The following is a 14,765-nucleotide window of genomic DNA, read 5'->3' as shown; positions in this document are numbered from 1 at the left end:
TCCAAACAAAATCAATCATATTTTCATAAAAGCATTTGTTTTTATTTTCATTAAAATTCTAATTAGTGTAATACCAACTATGAATTTATGGCATTGAGATTCAATTCAGCAGTCAGGTAAATTAGGTTTGCAACTACATCCATGCTAGGCCCCAAGCTGTCCCATTAACTTGTGTTTTAGCTGTTCAAAAGTTCCAGTAGGCCTTCAGTACAGGCTACACACATTTCTCTGTCAGGGATTCAGTCCATCGCATGGCACTTTCCTCTGTGGTGTTAGGCCTGGGACATCGAGGAGACAAGTCTTTATCAGGTTAGCTTTGGGGAGAGCTGAGGGAGCTGCCGCCGTGCTGCTGGCTACATGTTCTTGTACATGGAGCGATCTCTGGGCAGCTGGGGCTGGTTCGCTGTCAGCTTCAGGTGGAAGTGGTAGACCGTGAGTGTGATGACGATTATGAGGGCCAAAATAAAACCCAGAATGAGGGGGAGGGTTTCCTCCAGGCGCTCCCGCTGGTCAGTGATGCACTTGTAGGCTGCAGAAAGGGGAATAACGAAGACAGTGAGCATGCTGAGATGACTGAACCTGACTGATAAGGGCCGCAGAAAGCCTAAGAGTGCGTAGATTTATTCAGGATTTATGTGTATTGTCTATTCGGGCTGGGTGATGATTCAATATTGTTTTCTAATGCCTTTCAATGGAATCAGATTGTGATGATATGATCATATCATGTTATTTTGGAAACTGTATTGCCACAACTCTACACATTTCTATTGTGCACTGTATATACCGTCCTATTGCCATACTCTGTTCATACCTATGTAAAAGTTCCACACTCTAGCTTTAGGTGAAAATACTAAGTAAGTAACTGAATAAGTTGTTAAAACTTTTATTGCATACGTAAAAAGTGACTGTACACCAGGGCCAAGGACTCCGTAGCAGCCTTTAGATTGTAAGACTAAATGAATTGGCTATCTATATTTTCTTTTCAAATAGGGTGGTGCCCCAAGGTAAATTAAATGTCATGTAAAATTCTATTATTTGTTAGTTATTCATTATTGTTACATATTTTGGTATTATAATTTATTAATACTAATATTAAAACATTAATGCTACAGTTTTTGTAATAGATTTATTTGAATATATTAAATATCACTCAGCCCTACAGTCTACAGGTTTAGACAGGCATCAGTATTGGCCAATAGAGGTATGTCTACCTTATGTGCTGTGTGCAGTGTGTGCATGCACATCTAGTATGTGTGTGAAAAATGAAGGTAGCATCTGTGTGTGTTTGCACAGAAGCAACTGAGGCTTTTATTAGCTAAATGACACACATTTCACACAGATGCTTCTTCTCTCTTTCAGTTCAATTAGTCACACACTGTTTTTTTCCTACTCTGTGCTTGGTTAAAGGCATTTTAGCATCCACACATCTTTTCATACATGGTGTCTGTAAGGGGGGAGGAGGACACCTAAACCAAAACTGGCTTTATAGTCTGCGTGCGTGGTTTAAAGTTGAAGGTATTTCTGCCTGTGGACGGCAATAATGCACACCGGGAGAGGCAGTGAAGCACAGCCTGGTTTACAGCAGCTCAGAGCACATGATTCTTCCAAGGTGATTGGATTCAGAGGACAGCCAGGTACATGGAGTATGTCTTTAAAAGCTGCATTGAGGGCAATGAAATGACTGTACTCATAAAATCCTAATGACCCCCACCCATTCTCTCTTTGCGTCTCTTTTGTTCCTCTTACATCCCTACCACCTCTTTTTTTCTCTCTCTTTTTACCCTGTCTCCCTCTCTGCAGCCCTATGTACTCCTCATACTGCAGCAATAACCCCCCCCCCCCCCCCCCAGAGAGAGAGAGAAAAACCCCCAGGATGTGTATCATTATCACAGTGGCAGTGTGTAGCAAAGGTTGCAGTGGCAGTGTTTCTCAAAAAGCTATTGATAGTAAGATTGTTCTTACGTTCGCTGAATATGAAGTCAGAGGCGATGTCGAAGGGCTGGATCTGGGTGTCATACATGGAGATGGTGACACCCTTCTGGTGGTCGCTTGAGATGAGGGTGAAAGTCTGCTGCGCTGAACACACGTAGGAGCGCCCGAAAGGGGTCACCAGGGCCAAGAGGTGGTGGGTGTTGGCTGTGTGCTTCCCAGCTAAGGAGAAAGGATGAGTCATGATTAAATATGAAGTAAGCATTAATGTGTGTGTGTGTGTGTGTGTGTGTGTGTGTGTGTGTGTGTGTGTGTGTGTGTGTGTGTGTGTGTGTGTGTGTGGATTTTCAATATATAATTGGGTGGATCCACTGTGACCAAACGCAATAGAAATAGCAAAATAAAAGGGAATAATCATCAAAAACAAAACAATTGTTTTAAAATATTTTAAGTTGACAATACAATTATTAAAACTTGTACATTTTAATTTATGAAAGAAGTGTGGTGAGATTATAGGAAGAGGGCCGTGAAATTTTGATAAAGACTACGGGGGCGAAAATGCATGAATCAACCCTCTAATTCCATCTGAATGCGAATTTGACATGAATGAGAGCAAGATGCGATCAAAGCCGTCGGGATGGTGCTGAGTAGCTACCCGGGCTCGGCGGGAGACTCACGGTTATACGCGTTAGTGAAATGCGATGTCTCCGAGGTGTCATAGACGAACTGGATCTTGCTGATCTTCCACACCTCAATGCCCTTGTCACGGAACTCCTGCAAAACACACACACACATACACACACGTCAAAATGGGCTTTCCCACTGCGAGGACAGGTTAGCCTACACTCTTATAAACAATCCATCTTGGCAAGCCTTTTTAGGCTCCTGTCCACTGTTGAAATGAATATATTCTGACAATGAGCAAAGTAATTTCCTCTGACTAAAATATTTCCCCTTTATGATTCCACTATACGATCGGTAATGGCATTTAATTCAAGGGAATCAGTCAAATTTGCTCAACAAAAACAAGATTCCAGGTGACAGTAAATTTGTGAAAACGTATTTTTAGGCGATGTATGGGGAAGTGTTGGCGTCTTGATCACCAGGAGATGATTCGGACTTTTAAAATGGCATGTGAGGATACATTTTGCATTATTGCCGTTTCCCTTGACGCTGCCTCGCCCACCGTGTCGAAGTAGATGCGGAGGGTGTAGGCCTTGTTCTTCCAGGTGATTTGGATCTCTGACTCCGTGCTCCCACATTTCCCCTCGATTTCTGCACCACGGGGCAGAGTGAACGCCGCTTGCTCTGTGATCAGCTGCAAAAAAAAGAAGAGATACAGCATTTTTACGCTCGATCTTATAGTACAACCAAATATCCAGAAAGCAGGCAGAATTATTTGAATAAGTTGTTCTTACAAGCAAAAAGAAAGAAAAGTCAATTTAATTAATGATAAAGAAGTTCCATGTAAAAAATGATGATTGGCCTAACGACGTCAGCATCTTACGCACAACACACGTTACAAAAGCAGTTTCCAAATACAACTGTAATGTTCTACATAACAGTTCTACTAACATATATTTCCGTATTAATAAGAGCAAAAACAGAATTTAAATTAATGGCCAAATATTTTGCACGTAAAACCAAATGTTTCTCGTGCTGCAACAACCTTTACGCACAACGAATAAACATGTTAATGTCTTCAACACAAAGCAACATTTTATGCATCTTACATTCTTGAAATAACCATTGCGTTTTTTTTAAAGAATCCACATGTATTAAAATCCACGGGGGATTCCTTACGTCTATCCCATTGAGCGCGAGCACGTCATATGGCACGAGGAATCTCACGGCGAACTCCACCATCAAGCATGTCGTGCCGTTCTCCCGGACCGCGAAGATGGCTTTGTCTGGGTTGTCTGAGAGACCGGACAGGTTCTCCCCTTCCTGCTCCGCCAGCACCACGGACAGCGCCAGCACACCTGACAATAGAATACTGAAAAGTTGGAGGTGGGGGCACTTATGTCAACGGGGTAACAGACGGGACCCACGCACACGCAAAACATGCGGAATCAGCAGAAACAACGGCATAATGGGCTACTCTTAGTTTAGCTCACAGCTTTAGATCACTGGCATATTACGTCTGTTTCCTCACGACAAAGTCAAAATCAGGTAAAAACACCGGATACTGAAATCTGCAGTATCAGGGGAGCAACAGCACGCCACTGGCTGCAGTCTAAACAACGTCAGAAAGTGATGAATCAGAATCAGAATCAGAAAGGGTTTTTTATTGCCAAGTACGTTTTTTAACACATACAAGGAATTTGTTTTGGTATAAACAATATAAGTATATGTACACAGTATGTATTAAATTAAAAATAAAGATAGAAATGAAATAAAATAAAATATGAACTGCAACATGCAGCAACAACTTTTATATTCATTTGAGGAGGAAATAGCAGGTGAAATATGCCGGAACACACACTCTGTCATGTCTAAACACGCGCAGAAGGTGCACACAAACGAACACACACACACGCACGCAGTGAGGAGTCACGACACACACACGCACACGCACACGCACACACACACACACACACACACACACACACACACACACAGCTTCTCTCTGTCTCTTACCGAACACAACGAGCAGCAGAAGCCGGGCGCTCTCCGTGGTGCTGAAACCGAGCCGTCCCATTGCTATCAGCTTCCCCAGCGCAGAAAAAAAGGGGGACTAAATGACTGGGCAGCCTGTGTTAAACCCACGAAAGGAGAGGAAGAAAGACAGAGAGGGGCGGGAGAGGAAGATGGGAAAAGAGAGAGAGAGGAGGGATGCCTCTACTCAGCGCCCAGTAGTCACGCTGAGATCATCGTGAATGCAGCAAAAAATGTCTCCAGGTTGGACGTGAGATCCGGTTTGCTCTGCAGAAGCAGCCGGCTCCGAGGAGTTCTGGCTGTCCAAACCGACCGCCCTCTCCAAGGTTGACGGGTTTTAACCCAGTGACAGCTGCAGGACTGAGCTCCCTCTACACATCATTAACAACAGGAATAAAGATCCTTCTTGAAAGAAAAAGTCCGTCACCTGAGTTTGTCTCTTGTAAGGAAGGACTCGGCATGCAGTCTCAGTTATTCCTGCAATGCTGTAGTCTCCATCTCTGTGGCAGCAGCTGTAGGTTGGGCCGAAATGATGTATGTCTGGAGGGAAACGCCGATAACGCCCCCTCCCTCCCTCTCAAACTCCACTTCTGCAAGGTTGCAGCTGAGAGTTGGTGAGAATGAGTGCTGAAAAATCACTGTTACTTCTACAAATAAACCTGTCTTGTTGGATATTGTGGAGAGCACAGTCTGTTTTGTCTTGCTTTACGAATCATACTAATTACCTACAAACGACATGCTCACTCACTCAGTCAGGACACGTTCATAGTGAGATTTTATTAAAATCAGTATGGTAGACTAATCTAACAGAAATCAACAATAACGTGGTGAAAGATACAGAAACCTATAAAAGATTGTAGCACAACACAAGTTAATTTATCACCCCTTCAACTTCTGCAACCCCCACCCACTCCAAAGGGAGTGGCAAATGCTGCTAAAAACAGGAACAACCACACTGAAACTACAGTAGAAGTTACACATTGCGTTTACCTCTGTAGCTGCAGTATACAACTGGCAGGTGCACCTGGCATTTACGCACGTAGTTTACGCAATATACTTTTAAATTACTGTTGATTTTTCAGTTATTCAGTCGTAGTTAAAAACCTTTTAGGTTAATTTGACTCCCTCTATCCTTCGGTCGATAGCGTCCGGATGTACGAAACCTTTGCAGTGCGGATATATTGTCACCACAAGAACATTGGACATAGGCGCTGCTGGATGCTCTATCACTTGCATGCAATGCATTAGAGTTTATAAGGTCACTGAGAAACATTTCGAAGGTGAATTTAGAAAAATAGCGCAATTGAGTGTAACAGATGATTTCTGAGGTCTAAAAGCAACGTCGTAGTCTTGACAATAGTGGTGGATAAATTACGGACAAACACTTTTTACGCATGACGCACTTTGGTTTTCATTTCAGAAAGCCAAACTCGCACTTGACAGAGCTGATGCTGTCGATGCTAGGTTTACTGCCCACCTGGGGATGTTTCATGCTCTGAGGATACGTTTCTGATCGCGGAATCCGCCCTGAAGTCAACATCAGATTATTTTCCAACTCTTTCGCGTCCTTTTTTAACTCCGGGGACGTAAAACGGCGTAAGAGTTTGTTGCTCAACACCGAGAAAGCCGTGGTTGAAGTAGCGGCAGTTGGTGCGGTTAAAAGAAGAGGTTCCGGCTTGCAGGGTGACGCTTCGCGCATCCTCATGGTTCTGGATTTACGCACGGGCACCAGTGTGCGGTCCGGGGGTGTGGGGCTGAGGATACTGGTTGGTAGACTACTTCTTTTCTGATAGTAACTTTCGTGAAATCTGCGCACACCAAAGTCTAATATTTTAGATTTTTCTGTCCCTGGTTCCATCTCACTTTTGTTGGAGAGAATGGGAGCCAGTAAGATGCCTAGGGCAGAGGGCGCGCTGGGTTTGGGGGTGTTTCTGCTGGGCCGGGGTGAAAAGAAAATCGAGCTCTGTTTAAGAGGGGGGAGGTGATCATCCCCGGGTTTAGGATGCTTAGAGTTGGGAGAATGTTCTGAAGTCCGCGGTGGGGGTTTAGGGTTTAAGACTTCGGAGAAGACTAACTCCTGTGGAGGCAAGTAGGAACCATCATTATCTCTTTCAAACTCCTCTATCGAGTCCATCGATGGCAACCGACTCTGCTTTACCCAAAGTCTTGATTGCCAAGTGCAATTTCGAACCAATAGACACTCTGCATGATTACACGTTTGAAGGTCTTCAAGTTTATTCCCTAAATGTCCAACTCTCCTCTCAAACTTTTCAATTACATCACCGCGTCCCAAACCAAGTCGGGGCTGCGCATTTCCCCGAGCGCCCCGCTCAGCCTCACAGGCCTTTTTGGAGTTGTTAGTGAGCGCAACGATGCACTCTGTGTGGCCGAGAAATTTTGCCACTTCAACAGCAGAGTTGCCAACTTGATTTTGCCTGTCTATCTGAAGACCCAGCCTCTTGAAAGCTCTCACCAAAAACTCAACGACAGGGGAGTGACCTGCTACTGCGGCGTACATTAGCGCAGTGTTCCCCCAGGCGTCCACAATCTCCGGGTCTGCGTTGTTTCGGACCAGGTTCTTCACAGCATCCAGATAGCCTTTCTCACAGGCGTAACTGAGCGCGGTGCGCCCGTTGCCGTCCTGACAGTTGACATTGGCCCCTCTCTGCAGCAGAAGCTCTACAAACTTACACCTAGTCTGACTATCGGGCAGCAGGATAGAAGAGATGAGCGGAGTCTGTGCGTCCTCTGTTTTGGAGTCCACGATTTCCCCATCCAGCGCGTCCAGAACGAACCTGGCCAGGTGGACTTTATCCTTGGCCATCGCCTCCAGGAGGATCTTAGTGCCCGTTTGCCCATCGGATTTCCCCTGAGCTTTGAGCATGATTCTGAAAAGGGCCAAAAACTTATCGGAGAAATTTTACCATTCGGAGCAGATTTGGAAACCTCTCCCCAAAACGAGTGCTGACAAAACCAACCCATCACCTCTGTTATATAGTGAAGGGGAAGCCACGGAGTTGCCGGGCAACGCAAACATAACGACCGCGCTTTGTTCGTCTTTCTTATGGAAATACTTTGATTATAATAGAAATTCAGAGCTTCAGCGCTGGAGCCGCCTGTGTTCAAGAGTGGATCTGGATTCATCCTGCACTTGTTGAATGTCATTAGACAGCAGTGGTCATTGTTTGGGAAATAAGTGCGCGGGCGGTGTGTGTTAACAGCGGGCTGCGCACTCCCGCTGTTAACAATGAATCTGGCCTCCTTACACAGTATGACCCCCACTTGAGCCATTTTCAATATACAATGATCAGATATCAGAAGGGAACAGACTGCGTGGATGAACAGTCTCTATTGTTGGCATTAGAATGGTGTTTTAATGAGTCAAAGATAAGATGAATTTTCATAGAAATATAATTGGCGGTGCTGTTAAGATACAGTCCTTTTTTAAGCACTTCGAATATCTCTATTCACCCCTAATGCCACACTTTAGTTTCTTTAATTAATGTTTTTGTAATGGTTCCCCCCCCCAAATTAAATAAATTGACAATTCAAACAGGAGGATTATGTTCTGACAAAAAAATTTAAAAAATAAATAAAGACCCACAATTGTACTTTGAAGAAACACAAATGAGCCACGTGGTTATGTCCCATTTTACACCTGGATTTATTGGTACACATACTATAAAACAGTATTAAAGGAGCTGGATAACAACAGTATTTTCATTGCTTTAAGTTCAACAATACAATATAAATACAAAAACACACACAGAATGGTTTGTTGACAAGCTACAGTTCAAATAGAAAACAAAGAGGTGATACAGTAGAAACTGAGGAAATCAAATCAGTAACTTGCTCTGCAAAAATAATCTGCTTTTTTTGGACAAACTAGAGCCAAAGGTTACATGTAATCACACAACAGAAACATTCAACTAGTGCAAAAAAGCCTCTAACAAACAAAATAATCTTAAACTACACATTATATCTAATATATATATAATATAAATATATTAATTTATTTATAACTTCATATAAATAACCCCTTAATTTGGCATTTTATCATTCATAAAATAATTTTACCATCCTAACAGACACTGAGTGGCACATTTGAAAGCGATGGAATAAAATTTAAAAGCACTTTTTACTCATTTTATCTCTGCACTAGATATGTGGTGAGAGCTTTATACTGTACTGTGTCGTGTGGTGCAGTAAGGGCAGACTGGAAAACGGAGACAAAAAGAACAAACAAGAAAACCCGGTGGTTAACAAATGTCTTTCCCCAACATCCAACAGATCCACTCTATCCCCTGAGCCCTTGTATGACAGAACACAATTGGTCAAAGTAAATTAAACTACATACATTCCAGTATATACAAGAACATCCCGTCTACCCTAGGTGTGTTACAGCAGAATAATACACAAAATCCTCTAAAAAGGCCAAAATACCTCGAGGTGCTTTTATCCCCATGTTTTTGTGTGTTTTCACATCATCATTGTGACTTTTGGTCGATCTATGTTAGTGGTATGCCATGCAATGTTAATGCTCGACATGATCATATGTGCACAAATACTACCGTACCCACAGGCTCATAATAGTACTTGACATCACGTTTCATTCTCTGCAGTGGCTTTTTGTCCAGCAATGTCACCAGGGCTGCAGACAATAGTTCTTCCTCAAGCCAATCTGTACTCCCACAAAAAGTAAGAGGGAACCTGTTTGGGGCCCACAGGCGTACAGGCCTTGTCTGAAATCCCTGGTCTGGAAAGTGTGTGGCAGCCATTTCACAGACTTTTTTGAGTTACAATTATTCAGTCTGACATCCCCTGACCAAAGGCGAGCAGGGAAACGATTAGGATTACAAGCTGAAGTTGCTAACGTGCAGTCAGGAAGCTATTAAGGGAGCACTTCACTTCAACATTGCCCTAATGAGTGGGATAGTGGCTAGACGAGGTGGCTTTGACTTCTGTCAATTAACACTGTGTTACAGCAGAATTAATGTGCTGCCAAGAATGGATTCATTTTATTACATTTATTTTATTTGTACTACAGATTCGGCACAATTTCACAAGAGTTTCAAGTGCAAAACTCCTTAAAGAAAAAAACATTTAACCCATCTTAACCAAATTTACTGGTAGATGTCCCCTTTATTATATCATCTTTTAAATTCAGGGGTTGTAACTACTCATGTCATTGCCTTGGTTTGTAGTGATCCAACAATTTGATCACAATGTTAATCTTAAAGGCTAAAAAAGCAACCACATTTTGGTTACTATTACTGTGTTTTTACATATACTTCTTTTGGTCACTGTCCTGATTGATTTCCCTTCTTTTGTAAACTTAGATAATCCTGTTTGTTCATTTGCATAGTACTGTATATATGATTTTAAACCCCAAATGTTGAGTTTTGCAGTTGTAAACGTATGATGATTGAGCCCAATTGTAAAAAATGACTATCGCATGTTATTTTTAAGTAAAGGTTGAGCACAGCAGTTACACAATCTCTTGGGTATTTCCTAGTAATTAAAACCAAAATCTTACTGGGAAATAGGCCATAATCAAAGTGAAAACATCCATCCAATCCATCATGATCCCTTTATAGTCTTCTGACTCAGCAAGATAATACGCACAACAAAAAGTCAGTAATACATCTTTGTGAAGTCACACAACTTGCATTGTAAGTATAGATGACATAGAGGGGTTTGCAACTCCTTCATACAGTGATTTCTTTTTAAATACATTCTTACTGAAATACAAAAAAACTACCATAGTGCACTGCTACATTTTCCACATTGTTATGATGGCCTATCACAAAGTGCTCAGGACAGGACTGGTGTGTAGCGTACAGTGTATTTCACAAAGTTAATTCATTTGTGCTGAAATGACATTACATCTTATACATAGTCTTCTCCCCTCTTCCACACCGTTTCTGTAGCGATTAATCGGGTACCGATTTTTAAAGAAAGAAGGAAGGAAAAAAAAAAAAGAACACCTCCGTGTGTGTGTGTGTGTGTCCATGTGTGTGTGTCCCCACTAATAGCTGCAGCTTGTGTTGCCGGTAGGATAGCAGAGAACATTGAAGAAAATTTAGATCTACATATAGTGTAGGAGGGGATACTTCTGATTCTTTGTTACTTTGCCTCTGCATTTCCTCTCTCGATAAGTGGTTAAACACCCCGTCAAACAGTGATAAGCACCAATGGCTCAGTGGTATAAAGTTAGTGGGTGGGGTAAGGGTGCAGAAACTGAGTGGTGGGGGAGGGCTACTCTGTGTTTGTGTGTGAACATGACAGAAAACTACAGAGACAGTGCTGTAGGCAGGAATGTCTCTGTTGTAGAGGGCTGTGTGTGTGTGTGTGTGTGTGTGTGTGTGTGTGTGTGTGTGTGTGTGTGTGTGTGTGTGTGTGTGTGTGTGTGTGTGTGTGTGTTTACATGTGTGTTTGTATACGTGTGTTTCTATACGTGTGTGTTTACTTGTGCGTGTGTGTGTGTTACGTGTGTGTTTGTATACGTGTGTGTGCTTGTGTCTCCGTCTCAGTTGCTCACACCACCGTGGCAGGTCTGCGGTCCATCTCCTCCTCCAACTTCACCATCTGCTGCATGTCCTTGGCCTTCGAGGAGACAGAAAACACAGTTAGACAGACACACACATTCAGAAACTAAAGCTCACACAAATACACACGTGTAACACTTGCAGAAGATCGACATTTCATCTTTTGGTACCAATTTTGACAGGTGCAAATCTGATCTTCTGTCTTTCATAAGTTCTGAATGTTATATTGCTAGTCATTTTTTCAGTAAGAGCCAATAATCAATAGTAGGAGTAACGTATAATGGCTCCCACAAAATGTCTGCAGTGGGATACTGACACAAACTATGAAAGCAAATAATTGTGAGCTGAAGTGAAAGCACAGTGGGGCTGGTTGGGAGCTGGCTGTTTTTGCTTAGTAATAGCTTGTGAGTCATGGTGATAAATGACTCAAGCTGCTCGTTGGCACTGCTGACACCACGAGGGCTGCAGAATACAAATGTGGGAAAGGCATTTCACAATACAAAGAAAAGTGAATCGCATCTTTCAGTGTCTTAAAGGCAGACCTGTCGTGTATTATTTCCTGGCTTTAGTCAGTGGTGCTCATTATAGTAGTCAGTTAAATAGTAAGAAAATAAAGGCTCAGCAGAAAAACTGAGGCTATGATAAAATGAGTAACATAACAGGTAGAAGAAAAAGAGAGAGATGGAAGGAAACATGATCACTTAGAGATGTATTGACAGAAGGATGGTATCAGAGGTAGTTACGTGAGATGTGTATGCCTACCTTGAACCTTTTTGTTTGCATGGTGTGATTTCAAAAGCTGTGCCGGAAGAAGCAAATCATTTTAAAAACAAATGAATATGTGTATACATGTAAGACATGAACAGGTAATGTAGTGTGGCAGGTGGCAAAATAAAATGGACAAATGGAGATACAAGACCTTCTGCAGAGTGAGTTTCTACTATTTGTAGTGTACACTTAACACATGTTGGGCAGAGAGACAGTCCAGTCAATTGGTGAAATAAACACTTCAATACAAAGCTGTGTTACCATATGAAGAATCATTGTGCATTGAGACTCTGATTCTTTAATATAGACTTTGTGTTTTATTCTTTGGACCAACAAGGTTTTTCTGTAGAGTATCTTGAGGCAATTCTGATGCCAGTTATGTGGAACACTTTCTGCAATACTAATTACAGTTTACAACACAGATGGCAGAAACTGCACTAGGCCCCTAGTTTCGATCTTCATTTACACTTAAAAGGCCAGTGGAGCACAAAGGACCATAAACTGAGATGTGTTCTGGTTTATGCAGGAAGTGGGTCTAATAAATGCGGTGGTTGGGGTTTTTAGCAGTTGAGATGGAGAACAGTAGTCAGCTGATGGCAAGTTGGATGATGGCAGACATGCTCGTTATTCTTAGTCATTTCTTCTAAACTCTACAATTTATTGGTAGTCAAATTTGGCCTGTAAGGTTCAGTTTCTTTGATTTGTCATACCTGCTCATTGAACTTATCCAGTTTCTCCAACTGTTCTCTCTGGTTTTTCTGTAGCTGCTCCATCTCCTTCTGATGCTTCATGGCCAGCTGCAGACACAACAGGGACAACACTAAGACTATTTAGTTACTGTGTATTACTATAAATAAGTAGTAACTTTTATCAATTGAACACAGAGTCTCAAACCATGATTAGGATGAGAGTCTTGAAAACCATATTTACTTGATATGAGCATGTGAGCCCATAGGCTTGTCCTACGAAGCAAAAGTTGCCGTTAACCAGGTAACAACCAAGGTTTTTGTGTATCACGACGGTGGATCACTTGTTACCGGGTTAAATCGCCGTGGTAACTTACGCTGAACACATTACCTGCTCGGGAGCAGGTTATGTTGATTAGAGATCAACCGGTGTAAAAGCACCGTCTACAGACCAGTCAATACTTGATTGATAACGGCGTCACCGTTCTTAGAAGATCCGGTGGAGCTCAGTGCACAGAGAGAGGTAAAACATTTAGAGACCGACAACCCTGTTAACATTCCCCAATTTTTATGAAAGATATAGATTTCAGCGGAGGGAATTACGTATAGGCTATTTGTCGGCTTAATATCAATATAAAAAGCAAAGATTATATACTTTCTGTAACAGTTCTAGACCATTGTTTTCTTTCGAAAGTAGGAATGTTTCCTTGTATTTATACTCTAAAATTAAATTAAACTGCTGGAGTCGCAATAGACATCCAAACATCTGTATGGTATTTAGAGCTGTAACATTTCCAAATGTTGCTGTACATTTAATTGTCTCAGAAGTAATTGCTATTAACAATATAATTGTCTTGTTTCAGTCACATTTAAAATTATTTACTTTTTCAAACAAATTAAAGTTTTCCCAAATACACAGCCTATGAAGTAAACTGCGTCTCTTTATTATGATAAAACATTGTATTAAACATAAAATTGACAATAGAACATTTATCCTTGTCAATAAAAAAAAAAATCATCAAATCATGAACAAAAAACAGATTAAATTAAATTAGGAGTACAAATAATAGTCATCACTATTTGTTATGAATGTGTAGGGACAAGTGCCAACAACTAACTATTTAAATAACAAAAATGTATAGTCCTCTTAAAAAAAAGTTGTGGGGTGGTGATGGTGGGCAAAAAAAAGGTTACTTAATCAGCGTGTTTGCCAGGCAGAATTCAGCCCAGAAACAGGAGCATGTTCAATTTCCGTGGCTCGAGTCAGCTACAGCCCAGGATGTTCAGAGTTGCGATGGCAGCAAATGACAGCTGCCACTAGCATAGCTTTAGCGCAACAGTCTGACCAATTATCCCTTGTATAATTACAATTTGGCATATTGTAAAAAATCAACAATTACCATCCAACAGTCATACCCCTTAGGTCCTTAGCTAATGTTAGCAATTAATTGTGGTTAAACAAAAAAGGCGGGATTACGTGTATATATATATATATATATATATATATAAATAAAAAGTAGATAGTTAACAACTTACCCTCTTCCTCTCATCCAGGAACTTCTTGGTGTTGCTGCTGTTTAACTCTCGCACTCTCCTGAATAGCACAAAGAGCAGGACCATGACATTACAAGTGGCACAACACAATCCCAACGTAACAATTCAACAGCCAAGTCAACTTTCTGCTGAATGACTACATGGTAATATGTGCGACCCACCTCTCTCTCTCTGCCTTGTTTTTTATGGACTTATCCTGGCTGATGGCTTTACTGTTTTCCATGGACATTTTGGCCTGGTTTGCACGCATCTCTTTGCTCTGCCTAAAATTGTGGAACAAAAAGCCACATGTAGTGTAAGAAAACCTGGTCATAACCGGCAGTTAAGCTACAAAGGCTTCAGTTTAGCAATTCAGAGGGTTGCTGCCCCTCTGGATCTGGTCTCACCGCTCATGGATGAGTTTGAGCTGCATGGTCTGCTGCTCCTGGACAGTGGTTAGGAGTTTCTTGAGGTGTTCGCACTGCTGCGTGACGTGGCTGTCCTTCATCTCCTGCTCCTCGCTGCTGTGACTACTGATCAGCTCTGACCACTCTTTAGTGTGCTGTGCTGTGATGTCCTTTACCTACACACACAAACACACACACACACACACACACACCTCAGTCAATTATCCACAGCTGAG

The 14,765-nt window shown here is 41.9% G+C and overlaps 2 protein-coding genes across 2 annotated transcripts in view; both read right to left on the bottom strand.

The window, feature by feature from the left end:
* lamp5 (lysosomal associated membrane protein family member 5) lies at positions 1 to 4,630 on the bottom strand. Its single transcript, XM_028604616.1, has 6 exons — positions 4,570 to 4,630; positions 3,733 to 3,911; positions 3,116 to 3,247; positions 2,607 to 2,703; positions 1,963 to 2,151; positions 1 to 529 (listed from the first exon to the last, which is right to left on the bottom strand). The coding sequence occupies exons 1-6, from the start codon at positions 4,628 to 4,630 to the stop codon at positions 354 to 356; spliced, it is 834 nt and encodes a 277-aa protein (XP_028460417.1). The 3' UTR covers positions 1 to 353.
* Positions 4,631 to 11,041: 6,411 nt separating this feature from the next.
* plcb4b (phospholipase C, beta 4b) overlaps positions 11,042 to 14,765 on the bottom strand; it is a 95,415-nt gene continuing 91,691 nt past the window's right edge. Inside the window, 6 exon segments of the mRNA XM_028604949.1 lie at positions 11,042 to 11,193; positions 11,898 to 11,934; positions 12,614 to 12,700; positions 14,126 to 14,183; positions 14,305 to 14,406; positions 14,530 to 14,705. Of these exon segments, the coding sequence (XP_028460750.1) occupies positions 11,117 to 11,193; positions 11,898 to 11,934; positions 12,614 to 12,700; positions 14,126 to 14,183; positions 14,305 to 14,406; positions 14,530 to 14,705 (537 nt within the window). The 3' untranslated portion in view covers positions 11,042 to 11,116.

Source organism: Perca flavescens, chromosome 18 (genome assembly GCF_004354835.1).
Source record: "Perca flavescens isolate YP-PL-M2 chromosome 18, PFLA_1.0, whole genome shotgun sequence".
Taxonomy (NCBI): domain Eukaryota; kingdom Metazoa; phylum Chordata; class Actinopteri; order Perciformes; family Percidae; genus Perca; species Perca flavescens.
The sequence above is the reverse complement of the archived record's forward strand: the minus strand, read 5'-3'. Positions and strand labels throughout refer to the sequence as shown.